This window comes from Durio zibethinus, chromosome 16 (assembly GCF_047325235.1).
Source record: "Durio zibethinus cultivar Kanyao isolate XHJ-2024 chromosome 16, ASM4732523v1, whole genome shotgun sequence".
NCBI lineage: Eukaryota > Viridiplantae > Streptophyta > Magnoliopsida > Malvales > Malvaceae > Durio > Durio zibethinus.
Window position 1 is genome coordinate 22,820,959 of NC_143177.1, and position 19,553 is coordinate 22,840,511.

The following is a 19,553-nucleotide window of genomic DNA, read 5'->3' on the forward strand; positions in this document are numbered from 1 at the left end:
TTGAAGATCATGATATTACTAAAACCCTTTAAATATATATATATGCGTGTGAGAAAATTATCACATATATTATTTTTACATTAAAATTATTTTTTTCTTAAATATGTAAAATTTATCTTAAAATTAAATAAATTTACAAGTATATAAAAATGATAAGAGAAGCTAAAGATGATACCAATTATACAAAATTAATTTGAAATGATAGGCTTTTAGTTTCTATTTTAATACTTTGTCAGTGTACTTAATAATATTATTTATAATATCTTCTAGATTTTTTTCTTCTTTCAATATTATTTATTATATATTTTAAAAATTGTCAATTTTTTAATTTAAAAATTAATTTTTATTATGATTTGATAACTTAATTATATTATTTATATTTTACATATTTTTAAATATATAAATAATTAAATAATATTTTTATCTTTTTTATTTAAATTTAAATAAAATAAAAATATTTCGTACATGATACAAGTTACAAGCTAGTTTAATATAAATTCTAATACAATAATAAATTTCACCTTGATCTTATTAGAATCTTAGTAAAAGTTAAAAATTAAACCACTAAATCTATGCTTATTATAATTATCAGAATTTACCATAAAAGACAATACACGCGCCTCTCACTGCACATCATCCACCTACAAAATCTACCGTTACCAATATTATTTTTTACCTCGTCATTTGCGAGGGCCCACAAAATGGATTTCCAAAACCATATCCAACGGCGGAGATCTCGTCCTAGGATCCACCTTAGGGTTTACTTCAGTAAACATCACTCTTTCTGTTCTATTTGCCGTGGCGGCTGCTACTCCTTCAAAACCTCTCTTTTTTTTTTCTACCTCTTTTTCTCACGCGCCGCTGCTTCATCTTTAGCCGGCGGCAAGTATCCATATCCTTTTCCTTCCCTTCCCTCTCCTCTCTTAAAAAAAAAAACAAAAAAAAGAAAAAAGTTACAAAAGAAAAGAAGTTTGCTTCGCTAGGAAGGTTGATCAGAACACTTGGGTTTTAGCTTATATCGTTTATTTTCTCTCTAGGTTTTGTTGATTAGTTACAAGAGGAGAGGGAAGATAGAAAAAAAACCCAAAAAAAAGATAAAAAAAGGAGAAAACTTTGAAAAAAGGGGTTTTTTTTGGGGTGGGTTTTCGCTGTTGTTTTGGAGAGATGGCGCAGGTTCAAGTTCAGGGGCAAAACGGGAGTGTAAACAATGGAGCTGGAGCAGGGAATAACCAGTTTGTGACCACGTCGCTTTATGTTGGGGATTTGGATTTTAGTGTGACGGAAACTCAGCTTTTTGAGTACTTTAACCAGGTGGGTCAAGTCGTTACGGTTCGGGTTTGCAAAGATTTGTCAACCCGAAGGTCTCTTGGTTATGGTTATGTCAACTATGGCAACCCTCAAGATGGTGAGTTATCAGTTTTCTCAGTTTTTGACTTTAGTTTGAATTTTTTTTTCGTTTTGCCGATGGTTTTGTTTAGTGTAGATTTGATTGTTATACTTTCATTTACTTGCCTTGTTTGATAATGGAATATTGGTTTGATTAGTTTTTTGAATGGTGTTATAAACATAATTGATTATTGATTAAAGTTTTAGCCTTATTTTGGCATTTAGTCTGGATGAATTATAAAAGGAAAGAAAAGGTGATTGATTTTGTTCAATTTAAAATGGATGATGCAGGATTAGAATATGTATGGTGTTAAGTAAGGTCCCTTTCACATTAGGGATTTCATATAGATTTTTTACACATTGTTTGTCCTTAGAAATATTTTGATACCTATTTTCCAGTAAAATTTTTCAAGCGCACATTTTATATTCCCTTGCTGATCTAGGCAGGAAATGAAGATGTAAGTTTTGAATGTGTTCTCTAATGTTTGTTCTTCACATGCATTTTCACTGATGATTTTCTTCTTTAGATGAAAACTCGACTTTTTATTGAATTTTGTCCAAGTTTGGCTTCAATTTCTATGTATCAAGCATCCTAGCACTTTTTTTCGTGGAGCCTTGTTTGATACCAAGTGAGCCATATTCATCAGCCAAGTGAACTATAAATACCTAACGTTGAGGGTGTAATAAGTGAGTATTTAATTGGGGATTTGTCATTCCTGCTTATTTTGGTATCTTCATATAACAAACTATAGAATCCATACGGTAATATAATCTTGGCCTTTATTAGTATACTGTAATGGGTGAGGGAGAACAATAAACAGGAGATAAAATAGGAAATCTAATTTTAAAAGTGCTTGTGAAATAGGCAGAAAAGGAGAAAGTTTATAAAGATTAAAAAAAAGGACCAGAATGTGGGATCATAGCCAAATGGAAAGGGAGTAATGCATAATAAACTTTACTTCCAAATTTTTCTTTGTTATCTTCTCAGGCTTCCATGTAAATTGTCAACCAAGTTGGTCTCTACCAGAAAGGTGGAGAGCAACTCAAGCTGTGGCTTTTCATATCAGTACATATTTTTAAAAAGAACTTTATTAATATTTTGCCTCTACCATTGATCCCCAGAAAAAAATGTTTGCTATTTATTCTGCATGATCTCCTATTCTGTTTACTTACAGCTGCAAGGGCATTGGATCTTCTGAATTTCACTGTTCTGAATAGAAAGCCTATCCGGATTATGTATTCCAACCGTGACCCTAGTCTTCGTAAAAGTGGCACTGGGAATATATTTATCAAGGTAATAAAAATTTGACAATTATGTGGCTTCATATTCATCTTTGTTTTAAAAATCTGTGCTTCACAAATCTCATACGGTTTATTTTATGTATGTTTTTTCGTGCTTGTTGAATCTGGCAGAATTTAGATAAGGGAATCGATCACAAAGCTTTGCATGATACATTTTCTGCATTTGGAAACATTCTCTCTTGCAAGATAGCCACAGACCCCTCTGGCCAGTCAAAAGGTTATGGATTTGTACAATTTGACAATGAGGAATCTGCCCAAAAAGCAATAGAGAAGTTGAATGGTATGCTATTGAATGATAAGCAAGTCTATGTGGGCCCCTTTGTTCGCAAGCAGGAAAGAGACACTTCAAGCAAGACAAAATTTAACAATGTCTATGTAAAGAATCTCTCAGAATCAACAAGTGACGAAGATTTAAAGAACAGTTTTGGTGAATTTGGTACTATCACTAGTGCTGTGGTGATGAGGGAAGCAGATGGGAAATCCAAGGGCTTTGGATTTATCAACTTTGAGAATGCAGATGATGCTGCTAGAGCTGTTGAGTCCCTCAATGGAAAGCAGTTTGATGATAAGGAGTGGTATGTTGGGAAAGCTCAAAAAAAATCTGAAAGGGAGATCGAACTGAAACTTCGGTTTGAGCAGACAATGAAAGAGGCAGCAGATAAATTTCAAGGAGCAAACTTGTATGTTAAGAATTTGGATGACAGCATAAGTGACGAAAAACTTAAAGAGTTATTCTCTCAATATGGTACCATAACGTCATGCAAGGTTTGTTAGCATGTTTTCTAGAATAGTTAGTTTGATTAAATTCTCTTAATCAGTTGGCTGAAGCCTATTCTTAAATGTAACAGGTTATGCGAGACCCTAGTGGAATAAGTAAAGGATCAGGGTTTGTTGCATTTTCAACTCCAGAAGAAGCATCTAGAGCTGTAAGTTGATAATGCTGCTCCAACTCATGATCTTACCGTAAGCTAATAGTTTCTCTTGTTATGACAGCTTATGGAGATGAATGGCAAAATGGTTGTCAGCAAACCTCTCTATGTTGCACTAGCTCAAAGGAAGGAAGATAGGAGAGCCAGGTTGCAGGTATGTTATCTTGATTTTTTCTTTGATCCTTGACCAAACTGTAATGGAGCAAAAGGATTATTTGTTTCTTTTTTTTTTTTTTTGGCCTATAAGGATTGTTTGATTCTTTAGTATGCTAAAGCATGTGCTGTTCTTTTTACAGGCTCAATTTTCTCAAATGCGACCACTTGCAATGGCACCTTCAGTTGCACCACGTATGACAATGTACCCACCTGGTGGTCCCGGTCTTGGGCAGCAAATGTTCTATGGTCAAGCACCTCCGGCTATTTTTCCTCCACAGGTAACTATTTAGTTATAATTTTAATTATTTGCATTGTTAGTCATATGAGGTATTTTTTAACTTCCTGAATTAATCAATGTAATTATTTTATACATCTGCTCTAGAAATTTATGGCCTTGCTTATGGATTTTTCTTCTGTCAGCCTGGATTTGGATATCAGCAGCAGCTTGTCCCTGGTATGAGGCCTGGTGGGGCTCCCATGCCAAATTTCTTCGTACCAATGGTTCAGCAAGGCCATCAGGGTCAGCGTCCTGGTGGCAGAAGGGCTGGGGCCGTTCAGCCAAGTCAGCAAGCAGTTCCATTAATGCAGCAGCAGGTTTGTTTCATTACCTTTTGGATTTTGTAATATCTTTGATACATATGTACATATCTGTAAATATTTCATCTGATGGTTCACTTAAATGTCAGATGCTACCCAGAGGACGGGTCTATCGCTATCCATCTGCGCGTGGCCTACCTGATGTTTCAATGCATAATGTTGCTGGAGGCATGCTTTCTGTTCCATACGATATGGCTGGCATGCCAATGCGTGATGCGTCACTTTCTCAGCCGATTCCAATAGGAGCCTTGGCTTCAGCACTTGCAAATGCTACTCCAGATCAGCAAAGAACAGTATGCACTGCTTTGATTTTTTTATTTGTTACTTCTATGTTCTGTATATTTGTGCTGTCCAAGTTTAGATTATACTTGTAGCATGATACAAGGCCTTTTAGTCAATGTTAAAAGGGTTAATTACAGAAATTATGTTGAAGAGTATACCTAATAAATTACCCCATATTTAAAATAAATAGGGAGTTCCCATACCGAGTGTGAACTTTTATTAGTAACATTTAATTTCCTTATACACATGTTCAGCAGGATGGGATAAATGTCTACTTAAAGTGATACTAAAAAAACTGCTTTGGTGTTTTGGTGATTAATCCTTTTTAAAAAGGTTCAATGCTAGTTTCCGAAAATGATTAACTTACATTACTCTGGTTAACTGAAATTTTTACATTGGGTGGATGTGTAGATGCTGGGGGAGAATCTCTATCCTCTTGTTGAACAGCTGGAGCCTGAAGCAGCAGCTAAAGTTACAGGGATGCTTCTGGAGATGGATCAGACTGAGGTTTTGCACTTGCTGGAGTCACCGGAAGCTCTAAAAGCCAAGGTTGCCGAAGCAATGGAGGTTCTCAGGAACGTTGCTCAGCAGCAGCAGACTGGTGGTGCTGCTGATCAGCTGGCTTCATTGTCATTAAATGACAACCTTGTCCCCTGAGTTTGACTGCATACTAGAGTTGTCGAGTTGTCTCCTTAAATACCATGGTAGTGTGGCCTTTATTGAGTTCAAATGAGTTGCTTAGTTGGCAGGATTTCGAGTGTTTTGGTACTTAAGTACCGTCACTTTCATGCTTGATAATTTGTTGCTTTGTGACTGAATATGCGCATTCACTGCGTTCTTCTATCTTTTGAATTGAATTGTTGTGTGAATAATTTTGCAGACTCATTAACTGAGTGAGATTGAGATCACTTTGGTACTCATTGCTTTAGAAGGCGTATTCTTGAGCTGATTCTGTCCTTATTAGTACGATGATTTTTAATAGAATGAAGAAAAGAGTTGGCAAATTTACCGGAACCTTTCACTTTTTGATCGATTTTATAAGATCGAATTTTTTTAAATCGAGTTTTTGAGAAGAAAAGTTGGGGTCCCACCGATCTAACTTGATATATATATATATATATATAATTATTATATTTATGTATAATTCAAATATAATTTGTATAAAAAAATATATATTAAATTAATTTACAATTAAATTTCGTCGAAACCGTTGCTTTCTTTAAGAAGAACCGTGATTTGAAAGGTTATATCAATGATTGGAAGTTTGTCATTTTTGCTGTTATGGCGGCTGTAGAGTAAATTTCATTACAGTCTAATGTTGCTTCTCTGCTATTCATTCAAAACCTTCAGCCTTAAAGGGTATATTTCAATGAATGAAAGCTATTAGAGACAGGAGAAACAAATAAAAATTTATTTTCCTTTTAACTTGCATACATTTTAAGACATGCCCCTAATTGCTAAGTTAACACGTATTCTATACACAATAAAAACGAGCAGTAAGACGGTAACTCAGATACTCGGTCTAACAGTGTATAACAGCTTGTCAATATAGTCGAAACATGCTTTCATACAAGCTTTAAAACAATGTACAAATATTTTAATCAGTATAATTTTAATTAGCACGCCTGAATCTCAACCCCACATCAGCGCCATGCCGGATTATTCCAGTGCCCTGCAGATTAGAAATCTGTGTTTCAGAGGAAGCCCCTGCCTCACTTTGCTTCTCTTCTATGTCTTCCCCGAAGTTATGAAGTCGTCGACCAATAAGATATCGGTCATCCCTTATAGAATTGTGGAGGTTAGTGAACCAGACATGAAATCTCTTAGCACAAAAGCACAAGAAGCTGAAACTAAGGCATCCTATCCATGCGAATCGGTAGACAGCCGAGTTAACCACTAATGGGTAGCCAAGCACAGGAAATACCCCTCTGGCTAGAACATAAGGTACACATAAGGCTGTCAGCAGCTTCATTATGATGGGAAATACAATCTCCCGCAATACCCAAAGGCCCTGCAATCTGGAGAAACCATCTTCTCTCACCCTTTCAAACTTTATTCGCCAGCTTTCATCTACCAATGGCATCATGTGATCCAGCATAACCTGTGCATATGAAAAACCAATCTTAGACCTTGTGGTGGAATAATCAACATTTTACAAGATACTAAGAAACGAAAGCTTTCCTATATGTTTAGCATCTTTATTGCAAATACCAAGGATTACCACATCACAACAACTTTCTGCTGCATATCATAAATGGTGGTATCACACTTACCAGTCTAGTCCAGATCTTAAGAAAAATGAGACCCAACGCCCAATCCTGATAAAGGAGGAAAACAGGGCTTTCGTCTACAGGCACCCGCATTGGCACAATCACCAACAGCTCAAAAAGCAGACCAATAAGAACAGGAATGACAAAAATCTGGACGTTACAACGCCAATAAGAATTTATGAGTTAAAATATCTGCAACTCAGAAATAAGTAGAAAACCAGATTACTCCAGATGACATACCCATATTGATAAGAGCATAGAACTCTTGATGACAATGGCACTCCACTTCAAAATTTGGCTAAACAGAACTGCAGCCCTCTTTGTTCTAATGTGCTCAATGGAGTATCTAGCCCCAGCTATGGCTGTCCAAATGACATAGCTTCCAATGGTGAAAGCATAAAGGTCTACAATGAGAAACAAAACAATAACCAATTAGCACTGAAATCACAAATGAACATCATAACAAGAAAAAAGAACAATCAAACTGCATTACCGTTGCACTTGATGCCGTGAGTTATTGGAAGAAGAGGAATGGCATTGAAAAGTGCACGTCCAAGTGATATCGGTACTACAATCAAGGCAGAGTTAAAGATAAGCAAAGTCATCCAGGCGACCACCAGCAAGAGGACAATGCGTAGAACAAAGCCGTACCTGCTATAGAATGCATCAATAAAATTAGCCAGTATAAAGTGGAGCCAGCTACCAGGAAAAATATTCCAGTTCAACAAAATGTAATAAGGGAAGATGAAAAAGAACAAAACAGAATTATGTTAAGTCTACAATAGTTAACAGACTTAAATGCTGAATATCAAAAGATGCCATGAACCAAAAACATAAAAAACTTCTATGATTACTCTCCATTCATATAATAAAATAACTGACTTAATATAAATGCTGATCTTTGCACATTTACAGACACAGGATATCCAGTCTTTATAGCACGACTCAGCAATTAACTACTTAAGCAAACTTCATTTGGATGAATCAGATATAAAAGAACAATCTGAATACTCATTCTAAAAATGTTTTAGGAAATGGTTTATAAGAAATTCTTATGGTTCTAATGTGTCCGAACAAAATAAGTAGTTAAATCTCTTGAACTTAAATTTAGAACCTATACAATATCTAACATCAAGAATACCTTCATTGTAAGTGCAAATTAATGACCAAATGATCCTTTTAATGCTAATGGAAAAAGTGAAACCTACAAATTCCAGTCATGAATCTACAAATTAGAGCAAAGGTGCACGCAAATATACCATCAAACAAAAAAAATAAAATAAAATAACTATCACACCACAATGTAAATCAGACCAATTATTTGTAATAAAGTCAATCAAAAGCACCATATAACTTACTCTGAATCAGTTTGTTCATCCCCATCAAACTCCTCCACAGCATTAGAGTTCCCTGATGCACGGAGGCCTCTATTTGGATCATCAACAGCTGCAAGTGCAACCATGGCCTGTTCCTGTCCACCTAGTTGCACAACTTGTGGTCTATCCTGCCGTCCTGGTTCCAAATTGGCATTTTCCTGGCCACCATTCTCAGGTCTGGGAAGTAAAAAATCTGTTAAGCCTAATGCCCAGCCAACTGCACTAAACCAATAACGGAGAAGAGACTTGATTGTTGTCCGCAATTTAAAATGCTCAATGGCAAATGGAATGCATATTTGAAAGAGAAGCATGTCAGCGGGAATCTCAGTAAAAGGATCAGATACTCTGCAACAAGCAAATCATTTAAATGTAAGCCAACAAGAAGTATACACAAGTAAAGGAAAAAGGAAAAGGTAAGTGTCAATCTTACGATATATCAAGTGGGAAAATAGAGGGCACCATCCTTATAGCAAGCTTGACTGGCAAAAATACCAGCATCACAATCAAACTCCCATAAACTGCAACTGATAACAAGACCCTCCGTGCATGCTTGTGTACTGGATCATCAATTAAATCACGGAAGGGATTGTAGTTTGGATCAGCTGGGTCTCGAAGGAAGTACAGAACTCCATTACGTAAAACCTGCCACAACAAGAAAGAGAGCATAAGACTCAGGCTACAATATAACGATTTTGAAATAAACACTTCACATCATAGGATGGATAAGATTATTACCCCACGAAGAAGGCTGACAAAGATGCTTATTTGTAGCATGTACACAATTCCTACAACCCAATGAACCAATGAGCTTGCTAGAGGTGAAATTGAGAAGAACTGAACTCTTTGAGACATTGATTTCCCAAACATCCTTATAGTACATACATCTAGCCACCATCCACACATCAAAGGAAACACCCCAAGCTCAATTACAAGCAGGAAAGCAACTTTAATCATTGTCATCAAATGCCTCATTGCTGCCAAGAACTGCCTGAAGAGGGACGGAATTGTCTCAGCTATAGAAGCAATTCCATAGAACCTTCCCATTGTCAAAGGCTCACCTCTAGTGTACCTAATCAAAGTCACAATACCCAGGTAGAAGAAGACTAAGGCGAATATAAACATGTATCCAATAGCAAGAGTTGTAACATCAGACAGCCTTGATGCTCCGATAGTTGCTCCTTTCAAAAGATCTGCTGAAAATGATGTGTTAGTGTTGCTTGAAACTTCACCTATTCCACTAGAGTTTGCTTTCAACATTTCTTCAACCTGGCCAAGCATACCATTTTCTTGGCCCTCAGATGTCAAATTCGTAACTGCAGTTAATGCATTCTTCAATGTGATGTTTGCCAAGGAAAGGGCAGTATCTGTCAGAGGCATGACTGCTGAGAGCACAGGACCACTTGCAGAAGAGAAAAGCCAAGATACATAATAGAGAATAATGCGGCCTAGAGAAAAAGGCACAAAAATTACAACACCAAGGAATATCGAATTGCTTGCTAAAACCTGCAAGAATCAATCATCAAGTCATGAAAGAATATCGTGCTAACTAGGGGAAAAAATAATAAATTCACATTTTGTTTCTTTTCAGAGTATCTACTCTAGTGCAGATCATCACAACTTAAAGCCCTAAAACAAGAAAAGGTTCAAAGATAAAAATAGCATTAGCATATGTAGACAACTGAGCCAATTCTACACATAATGGACATCCAAAGTTCCTTAGCAAACATCCTGCAGTTTGAAGTAGTCCCAAATAAAGGAACAACAAAACAAAATTATAAGATTATAATTAGAGCCAGAATGCCAAAAATTATAAAACCATACATGGCAATCTAATGTCCGAATTTTGGAAGTAGAAACATTTAAGGGAGCAATAATAGAGGCAAGAATTGCACTCATTAACAAGGCAGATATTTCCTCCATTAATATATATGAAGCAAACAACTGTCCAGCATCCAACCAAGAAAAGGGTAAAAAAACTGCTCAAGTTTGTTCATGCAACAAAATCTCAAACTATAAGTCTGCCATCAGATTCCAATTTAGCATCAAAGCCCATGCCACTGAGCATGCACACAAATTACTCCTTTTTCAAGGTGATACATCTTTTTTTATATCGGGGGGCTGGGGATTTGTACTGAGCTCTTTGAGCAGGGGGAAGCAGGCACCAACCATTGAGCTAAACACTCAGATTCTGAAAGTGATATGTTGATAAGTTAGTCCCAGCACCTAAAGGTTTCCAAGAAAATCCACCCCCCCCCCCCCCAAAAAAGCAAGGCAAGCACTTAAATAAGATCAGAAAGAGATTGTCAATTAGAATACTTCGTGATTAAACACAGATGGTAAAATTGAAACAAAGAGACTTACAGTGAATGCATTCTCAACCAAATGTAAAACAGGACCCTGCATGCCGACAAGCTCATCAAAAGGTACATCCTCTGCACCATCAGCATCATCCAGGCCATCAAACATCTGTTCGACGTGAGCTTCAAGACGAGCTGCCTGCATTTCCCACCGAGCAGCCACATTTTCAGCATTTCTTCTGATCATTTGACCTGCTCCACCAATACCCTGTGCTCCAGCAGCATCTTCACCATTACCATCACCAGCTAAATTCCTATTAGCTTGTCCATGGGGTCGCCTAGCAGCACGGGCACCATTTCTATCCCCTTCATCTTCTCTCTCAGCCTCTTGTCCTCCAAGCTCTCGCAAATGACGGAAATAATCCCTCAAAGAAGTGGCTCCAAGAAAAATAAACACAATGCTAGCAGAAAGTAGGAACCCATGCAAACAATCAGTAAGAATGATCGTGGTTGAAATATGACTTAAGAATAATCTCTGTGCTTCACCAAAACTCTTGACAAAAGCCAACCGCCATATCCAAAAGGTAATAAAAGGAATAATAAGGAGCCAAACTGAAAGTACAAAACTAAGGCGCAAAAAGAACTGCAGAACATGACAAGCTTTCATTGCCATCCCAACAACAAACTCTTGAAAAGGAAGCCTTGCTGGAGCATTCTCAGCATACACAGGGGAGAAAGAAAATGCATGCTTGCAAACCTGTAAAGAAAGTCAAGTACACTTAAAGCATTAAAATAACACAGCAAATGTACCTTTTGAAGCATAAATATATTAAAGAAAGAGAGAGAGCCGCATGGAAGATTTGTCTTTTAAAGCATAATTTTAATGGGAAAAAAATGAGAGAAGGGGAGAGGCAGACATAAACAAAGAAACACAGAGGACGTAGAGGACTTGCTGACACATGCCAGTATAATGAAATGCCAAACAAAAATATGAATTGATGAGAAGCCATGCTCACACCATGGAAACAGAAACTAATGTAGAGTTGCTAACTACCTCAAAAGCTATAAACTCCATTCAAGTGGCTTTGCCACGTACTAACATGGAAACCACATATGTACCTTACACATAACCTTTTAGCATTCAAAACTTAAAGTTCAAGGCTAATCTCTAACAGCATTAAGTTTGCCTATTGATCATGTGTTAGTGACATTTAAAAAAAAAAAAATTTGAAGCTTGACGGCGTTCACAAGAACTATTATTGTCGACTGTATTCATTCAAACTTAAAGAAATTAGTTGTAGCTAGAGTCGGCTCTGATCATTCGGACCCATGAGAAGCCATGTGTTTCACCCCATATGACCACAAATAGCATCAAATTGGAGACATAGCTTAGCACATTCAACAAAAAAAGTTGTTATTTTCAAATTCTCGAGACTCCGGCAAGGAAAGCTCTCAAGATTGGCAACTTCATTCACATTCTTTTTTATAAAAATTATCCAAAAAATTAAAAGAAAAACCCAAAGTTGTATTCATTTCTTAATCAGCTTTGTAATCATCCAATAATCATACCTAATTCAAATTTAATTAAAAATAAAACCTAAAACCCTAACTGAAATTAACCTAATTAACAAAAATACCTATCATTTACAAGAAAAGAAGAAAAAAAATTCCTAACCTCGCATTGGCGAGCATTGCTGTGATTAAGCCACTGAAGAAGGCAATCCTGGTGGACAAATTTGATGCTGCCGCTACACGCACAAGGGTATCGAAGCGGATTCTCTGCATCTCCCGGGTTCCGGCAGATCCTGCAAACGTCTTCCTCATCTTCCTCCTCCATCTCCGCACCATACTTCGGCGCCGCCGCCACCTCCCCCAACGACACCGACGACGCCGTTGATGACGTCGCTTTTTCTTCCTTCTCTGACGATGTGGACGATGTTGATGGCGACAACTTTATGCCGTCTGCAATAACAGCATCCGTGGAGGAAATAGGGTTATCACCGCCCAGGGTAGGAGAAGGCGGAGCCGCAGGGGCGATCTCCATCGGGTTGATTTGGCTCAGTGAGTTTGCGGGAGAAGGACCGAGTCGGATGAGTCCTGTGGGATTTTATACGTATTTTACTATACTATTTTCGTTGATGACGACGGACCGAGGTGCGTTTTTTAGTTTAGTTCCTTGAAAATTGTGCTGCCGAGCTTGCCCCTCGCCGCGCTTTGTTGCTCATTTTATCCTGCGGGATATCTCGGCTACTCGGAAGAAGGAAATTTTCGTTACGTGGAAGATTCTTATTGGCTGTTCTTTCGTTTCAACTTTAGAATCATAAACGCGTCATTATTTAAATACTTTTATCACAAAATTTTTGTGGTCTTCGGTAAGATATTTCACTTATTAAATTTTTATGTATTAGTCATCTTTTTATTATTATATTAAAATTTTAATTTTAATGATTAAAATTTAAGTTTTAATTATTTTGAATAAAAATACAAAAAAAAATAAAACGTGTAATTCAACGTGTTTTAATTTTTAATTATAACCTTTTTTAAGTTGCTAAACATATTTTTGAACATAAAAAATTTTATCCCTTACATTTTCTCTTGCAATCAAAATACAATTATTCCAAAAATTAAATATATTAGTGTTTTTTTTATTCATCCAAAATTTTATTCATAGTTTAACATTTATTATAAAAAATAATCCACAAATCAAGTATGTAATTTTCAAAATTGGGGTCAAAACTCAAGTCCTAATCAACTATGAAAAAATAAACTTTATTTTAATCAATGTATGGATTCGTTTCCTCAATTTTATAAGTCATAGCTTTCTAAAAAAATTTCTTGAATATTCATAAATGGTTGTTTTTTAGGTCCACCATCCTCCTAATTTTCATTGAATGGTTGCTTAAAATGAAAGCAAATTTTATAAACTAAAATTTTTATTTTTTTTTAATTGGGAAGATGGAGATAGTTTATTGTTGAGAAGCTTGTATTTTGTCTTTTGGTTGCATTTAGATTTTAAATTAAATTAGGGTTTGAATTTTATCATATTTTTAGTATAATACAATTGAGTTCATCATATTATTAATTGAATCAAAACATCAATATCAATAAAGTTCATATTCAATATAAATTTTTTTATAATTTTTTTCAATCATAATTATAATAATATTTTTTTAATAACAATTAAAATAATTTTAAATATTATTTTTAATTTCATCATCCATTCAAATAGATTCTAAATATCTTAAATTAATACTTCATTTGGATCCAAATGTCCTCCACTTTTAAATTTTTTTTATTATTTTATTTTGGTATTATTTAGAACATATTTTTAGAAAAAAATAACAATAAAAGAAAATTAGGATATAAGAGTATATTATAAGATTTTCTCAAAAACATGGAAATTCTAAAAATGTATTATACTAATTATAATTTTGGAAAACAAAGTGCATACTTATGAGTATCATTGTTTTGTAATACTTATATTTAGTTATGGCAACGGGTCGGGGCGGGGCGGGTTTTTGCTCGCCCCGAACCTAACCCGATTTTAAATATATAATATTTGAACTCGTACCAGACCCGATAAATTTTTTTATTTTTAATATCCGAATCCGACCCGACCCGATATTGTATAAAATCAAATTTGACCCGACCAACCCGAAATTAATAAAATATTATTTTAAATATAAATATATAATTAAATATATAAAATTAAATATAAAATTTAAAAAAATATTTTTTTATATATATCGGGTTGGGTAAGGTCGGGTTTGCCTAAAACCTGACTCCGACCAAAACTCGAAAATTTTTTACCATACCCGACCTGATACCCGATTTTCAAAAACAAAAATCGACCCTAATGGGTCAGATCGGGTCGAAACCCGACGGGTTCGGGTGTTTTTGCCTTCCCTACTTATATTGAGTGAATTTCAAGGCATACCTTATATTGAAAATTTATAAATGTTGTCACTATTTAATTTTAGTGTTTGCTAGATTCGATATAATTCAAATATCAAATTCATTTTATTAGAATTGAGACGATAAAATTAAAAATTAAAAATACAATGATAAATTATGTAATTAAAAAATTATGATAAATCTAAATAATTACATAAATAAAATAATAAATTTACACGAGGCACTATATGAAAGTGAAAACTAGGGTTTTAAAGCTAATTTGGGCTGCTTTTGTTTTTAAAGAACAAGACTTGGGCTTCAACCCAAGTTAAATTAATTGGGTTAAGTCCTTATTGAGTACTATGTAAGAAAAATAAATCAATCTAGCGGAAATCACTTACAATTTATAAGAAAAAAAAAATCCTTTTAGAACTGTGGAAACCAACATGTATGGATCTTTATGGAGTTTATGGTACTTTTATCATTTTATTTAATTAATTTATATTATCTTTTTTAATAAAATTATAAGTACAAATGAAAATAAATATCAATACAAAAAATCAATAAATTAAATTAAATCAATCAACAAATTAATATATAACTAAATTAACTTTAAAAAAATTATCAAGTATATTAACAGTGAAACTTTTTAATTTTACAAATAAAATTAAGACGATGATATATGTTTTTTAATGTATGCTTAAAAAATAAGTGAGATATTTTATTATCATATTTACCCCACTTATGAAGTTATCAAATACTTTATTTTAAAAAACACATAACTAAACTAAATAGACAAATTTTAACATAAAATTAAATCAAACTTTATATTAAAGTCGTGACAATGTAAACAGAATTTAAATATGAAACTATGTTTGATTAAAAGAAAGTCCTTAAAATTTTAAAGAGTTACTCACTCATATAGACCTGATAATTTTATATACAATATGAAGATACTACATGAAAACAATATAAAAAAATTATGTATGTGTTTAGTGTAATTGTGTTTCGTGTCTTAATTGTGTCGACACAATTAAGACATGATATTATTCGTATTATGTTTGAGTCAAAAGTAATAACATGTTTAAGACAATATATTATTCATAATATACAAAAATTTTAAAATTTTGTTTAATTTATTTAAAAAATAAATCAATAATCGTATTTGTTGTATTACTTTGGTGTTTAAATAGATTATAAATATTTAATTTCTAAATTTTTTTGTTTAAATATTAATTTAAATAATATTTTTTGTTTAAATAAATAGATTAATCGTGTCAATCGTTTTATTGGTATATAATAATGTTAATCATATCATATTATTTGAGTAATTAATCATGTTTAATCGTATTATTTATATATAATCGTATTAATCGTATCGCGTCGTATTATATTAATTATATATAAATTAATTTTAAATATATTTATCGTATCGTATCACTTATAATACATATAATAAACATGTTATATTCGTATTTAAGTTATTTGTGTTAATCATACATTTATGTCGTATTTGTGTCAAAATTATTCGTGTTATATATGAAATCGTATCTGATACGAAACACGAAACGATAACATAAATTATCATATCTACACTCATCACTGATATAAATAAAACAAGTAAGTTATTCAAGTATTTTTTTTCCCGATACTTACTTAAGGTTTCAATCTATTTTTTAAAATTAAAAAAAAATTCCAACATGAATTTTAGTTAAAATAATTACACATCAATGCAAATTTGATGGATATTCCTATATTTGTATCTAATCATTACTTTCCCTTTTGTTTTATAAATTGAAAATAAGAGGCAAAATCACAACTAAGTAGAGCTTTAGAATGTAGAAAGCTAAACTCCTAAATTGGTTGATATTGTGATGAAGTTAAAGAAATATAAAAAACTAAAACTATCAAAAAAATTAACAAGCGCTTAAAACACTTTTAAAATTAATTAATTATTATTTATAATAATAAATTTATATTAAATATAACAAGTAATTGTTAATTTAATAAATTTTAATACATTGAATAGAAATATTATTTAAATAATACTTATTATATCGTCTATATCCGTGAACTTATCACTAGATATTGACTTGAAGAGTTGTCACCAATCTTTTTGTTTATGTGCAATTAGCTACTTGATTGAATCTGTATATTTTTAAAGAGAAATCTTAAGTTTGATTTATGTATCTTTAAAAGATAGATTCAATGTCTGCGAAACTAGAACTACGTCCAAAAATATGATTACATATGATAAATGTTATAGCACCCCTACAACGCCCATCGAAAGATGATATCAGCTCAATTTCATGTTATCCATTAAGCCCTAAAAAAAATTTCAAAGTAATTAATTATTGAAAATTATTCTTAATTGACTCTAATCTTTTGGCAGAAAATCAAGAAAATTCATTCACCTTAAGAATATGCAAGAAAACTATTGTTTCTCTTACTAATACTCCATCGTCAGATTATTTAATATTAAAAAAGAATTTCAAGAAAAAAAAGGAAGGAAAGAAAAATAACGCTTCAACTTTTTATAGAGATTGCTTTTTTTTTTTTTTTTTAAATTATGCCTTGATTCAAGAAAAATTAATACTTTCAACTTTTTCTCAAAAGTATCTTTCGAAATTTTTATTCTCAATAAAAATTAATACTTTCAACTTTTCATCAAAAATGTCAATTTGAAATTTTAATTTTCAAGAAAAATTGATACTTCCAATTTTTCTTCAAAAATATTTTTTTTTAATTTTTTTTAAAGAAAATTAATACTTTCAAATTTTTCTTAAAGTATTTTTTCTTAAAATTTGATCTTCAATGAAAATTGATACTTTCAACTTTTCCTTAAAGTATTTTTTTTAAAATTTTATTTTAAGAAAAATTGATCTTTTAGCTTTTTTGAAAATTTGAAATTATTTTTATTTTTATTGTTATTTTTAGAATTTAAGATTATTCAAGAAAAAGAAAATAGGTACTGAAGCAAAAAAAAAAAAAAGAAAAGTAAATAAGTAAATACCAAAGTTTGAGGCATAGCTAAAAAAAAAAGAAACAGCTTGGCTATACTCTCAGTAACAGCTTAAAAGTTGATCAACTCGGCTGAGCAGCTTAGGGGATGCAGCTACAAGCTCAGGATGGGCTTAGAGGCTCAGTGGCTTAGCTTCGACTCAGACTCAGGTTTGTGAAGTGGGTCACTTACGGGTTAAATCTTCAAATGGGCTAGAGCGCGAATCTCTTAAAGGATCCGATTCTCTTTTTCCCAAACGACGTAGTATTTTTTAAACTATACAAGCCCTTTTTCAGTTTTCCTTTCGCTTTTCGGTTTGGTTTCTCTTTGTCTGTCCTCGATTACTCTTTCTCTCTCTTCCCTTAAGGTTTTCTAGAAACTAGAACAAACTTAAGATTACCAACTGGGCTTCAAGCCTACTCTAAAAACCAACGTTACCCTGCCATTATCATGCGCTGCAGTTCACTGGAGCCGAAACTTCTTTGAAATTTCATCACGAACTTATCTCAATCTCTTACTTCTCGTACTCCAATTGACTCCTTCCAAAACTATCTAGATCGCTATAGATCTATGCCCGAAAGTCATGATTCCCATCTCGGTTCCTCCACTCCTAATGTCACTTCTTCAAGGTGTGTTATTGTTCTTGTCCTAAATCACCTTGAATTTGAAGACCCGAAATCCTTTGAATAAAAACCCAAAAATTTGTTCTTTCGTTTTTGGCTTTGCTATGTTGTTTTTCTTTTTGCTTTGTTAGTGTTTTTTACTGGCAGTGAGCAACTTTTTGGTAACAAGTAGGTGATAAAGCTGAGTTTTTGGGTTTTCTGGGTCAAAGTTACAGTCGACTTGGTTGTGGGACTATTGCTATTGGTCTATAAATTTTCTTATTGTCGATTGGCACTGAATTTGGGGCTATGGTTGGCTGAGCCGTATGATGTTGGGGTTGTGAATTTCCTGATTGTTGGTTGAAATTGAATTTTGGGGCTGTCGGTGTGGCTCGACGTGTTGCTGTTGGGGTTTTTGTGCTAATGGTGAATTATGGGTAGTTATTGATTCTGTTTGTAGGTTTATGGTTTTTTTTTTGTACTGTGTATGGTGTCTATGTTGATCATTAGGGGAAGTATGTTTCAGGAAATAATGGTTTCAATTGGGTGAAGGTTCTTACAGTAGAATTGTTGTTGAGCCTTTGGGTGATTGTTGGAGGTACGAACAACAGTGGGGAATTGATGGTGAAATAGTTGATTGGATACGCCCTGGGGTGGATTGGGCAATGGTTGAAGGTGAGCTGGACAACTGTGGTAGTGATTGTTTCCCAGTGAATGCTGCTTGTTGCCCCCCATTTTACAGTGTAATTGTCCTTTGCTTAAATAAGGACTCGGCCCCCGTAGGATACGAGATGCAAATGTTATCCAATTGAATCTTGAATGAGATTTTCATCCTTTATCCTTTTAATTTCAATTTTAAACTCAACCAATTTATCTTCCAATTTCAATTCAAATTTAATGATCTATCTCATAAATTATAAAATAGTAGACGGGCTTATTTTGGGAAGTCCAAAGTCAATCCAAAACTTAAATCTAAAACCAAATAGGCTAAACCTACAGCTCGACTCGAGATTCAACAATAACTCGAGATAAAATATGATATCTACAGTTATCATTTTTTACGTAGTTTTTATGAAACAAAATTTGCACAAAGATGTAGATACTTATCATGACTTTATTCTAGAAAAAAATACTTTGGTATAGATTGAATCGAGTTTGAGAATGGGATATGACCTAATGATAGATTGAAATCCAAAATAAACTAACTTGGATAGAATCGAAGTCTGAAAGAAATAACCTGAATTGAATGAAAAAAAGATCTGGCGTAGGTCAAAGTCCAAAATAAAATGACTTGGATGGAATCAAAGTAAAAAATAATTTAACTTGGACTAAACTGAAGGAGGCTCTAGCATAAGTTGAAATCCAAAACAAAAGTGATCTGGATGGAACCAAAGTCTGATTTAATTAACTTGAACTAAATCCAAAAAAGATTTGGTATAGGCTAAAATCCAAAACAAAATG

At 33.5% G+C, this 19,553-nt stretch overlaps 3 protein-coding genes across 4 annotated transcripts; 2 read left to right on the forward strand and 1 right to left on the reverse strand.

Moving 5' to 3' along the window:
• The first annotated feature begins 795 nt into the window (after positions 1-795).
• LOC111296114 (polyadenylate-binding protein 2-like) lies at positions 796-5,572 on the forward strand. Its single transcript, XM_022890181.2, has 9 exons — positions 796-1,405; positions 2,562-2,680; positions 2,800-3,453; positions 3,537-3,614; positions 3,682-3,771; positions 3,914-4,051; positions 4,194-4,367; positions 4,460-4,663; positions 5,064-5,572. The coding sequence occupies exons 1-9, from the start codon at positions 1,165-1,167 to the stop codon at positions 5,307-5,309; spliced, it is 1,944 nt and encodes a 647-aa protein (XP_022745916.1). The 5' UTR covers positions 796-1,164; the 3' UTR covers positions 5,310-5,572.
• Positions 5,573-6,040: 468 nt separating this feature from the next.
• Positions 6,041-12,794, reverse strand: LOC111296120 (putative E3 ubiquitin ligase SUD1). Of its 2 annotated transcripts, none has more exons than XM_022890202.2 (9): positions 12,271-12,794; positions 10,660-11,352; positions 9,034-9,801; positions 8,729-8,940; positions 8,281-8,643; positions 7,416-7,573; positions 7,163-7,326; positions 6,926-7,072; positions 6,041-6,753 (listed from the first exon to the last, which is right to left on the reverse strand). In XM_022890202.2, exons 1-9 carry the CDS (start codon positions 12,637-12,639, stop codon positions 6,265-6,267), a joined length of 3,363 nt encoding a protein of 1,120 aa, XP_022745937.2. In that variant the 5' UTR covers positions 12,640-12,794; the 3' UTR covers positions 6,041-6,264. The 2 variants fall into 2 exon arrangements, with proteins under 2 accessions (XP_022745937.2, XP_022745930.2); XM_022890195.2 differs by having other exon boundaries at positions 7,416-7,576.
• A 4,726-nt stretch (positions 12,795-17,520) lies between these two features.
• Positions 17,521-18,943, forward strand: LOC149514445 (uncharacterized). Its single transcript, XM_089745022.1, has 2 exons — positions 17,521-18,119; positions 18,645-18,943. Exons 1-2 carry the CDS (start codon positions 18,074-18,076, stop codon positions 18,902-18,904), a joined length of 306 nt encoding a protein of 101 aa, XP_089601148.1. The 5' UTR covers positions 17,521-18,073; the 3' UTR covers positions 18,905-18,943.
• The last annotated feature ends 610 nt before the right edge of the window (positions 18,944-19,553 follow it).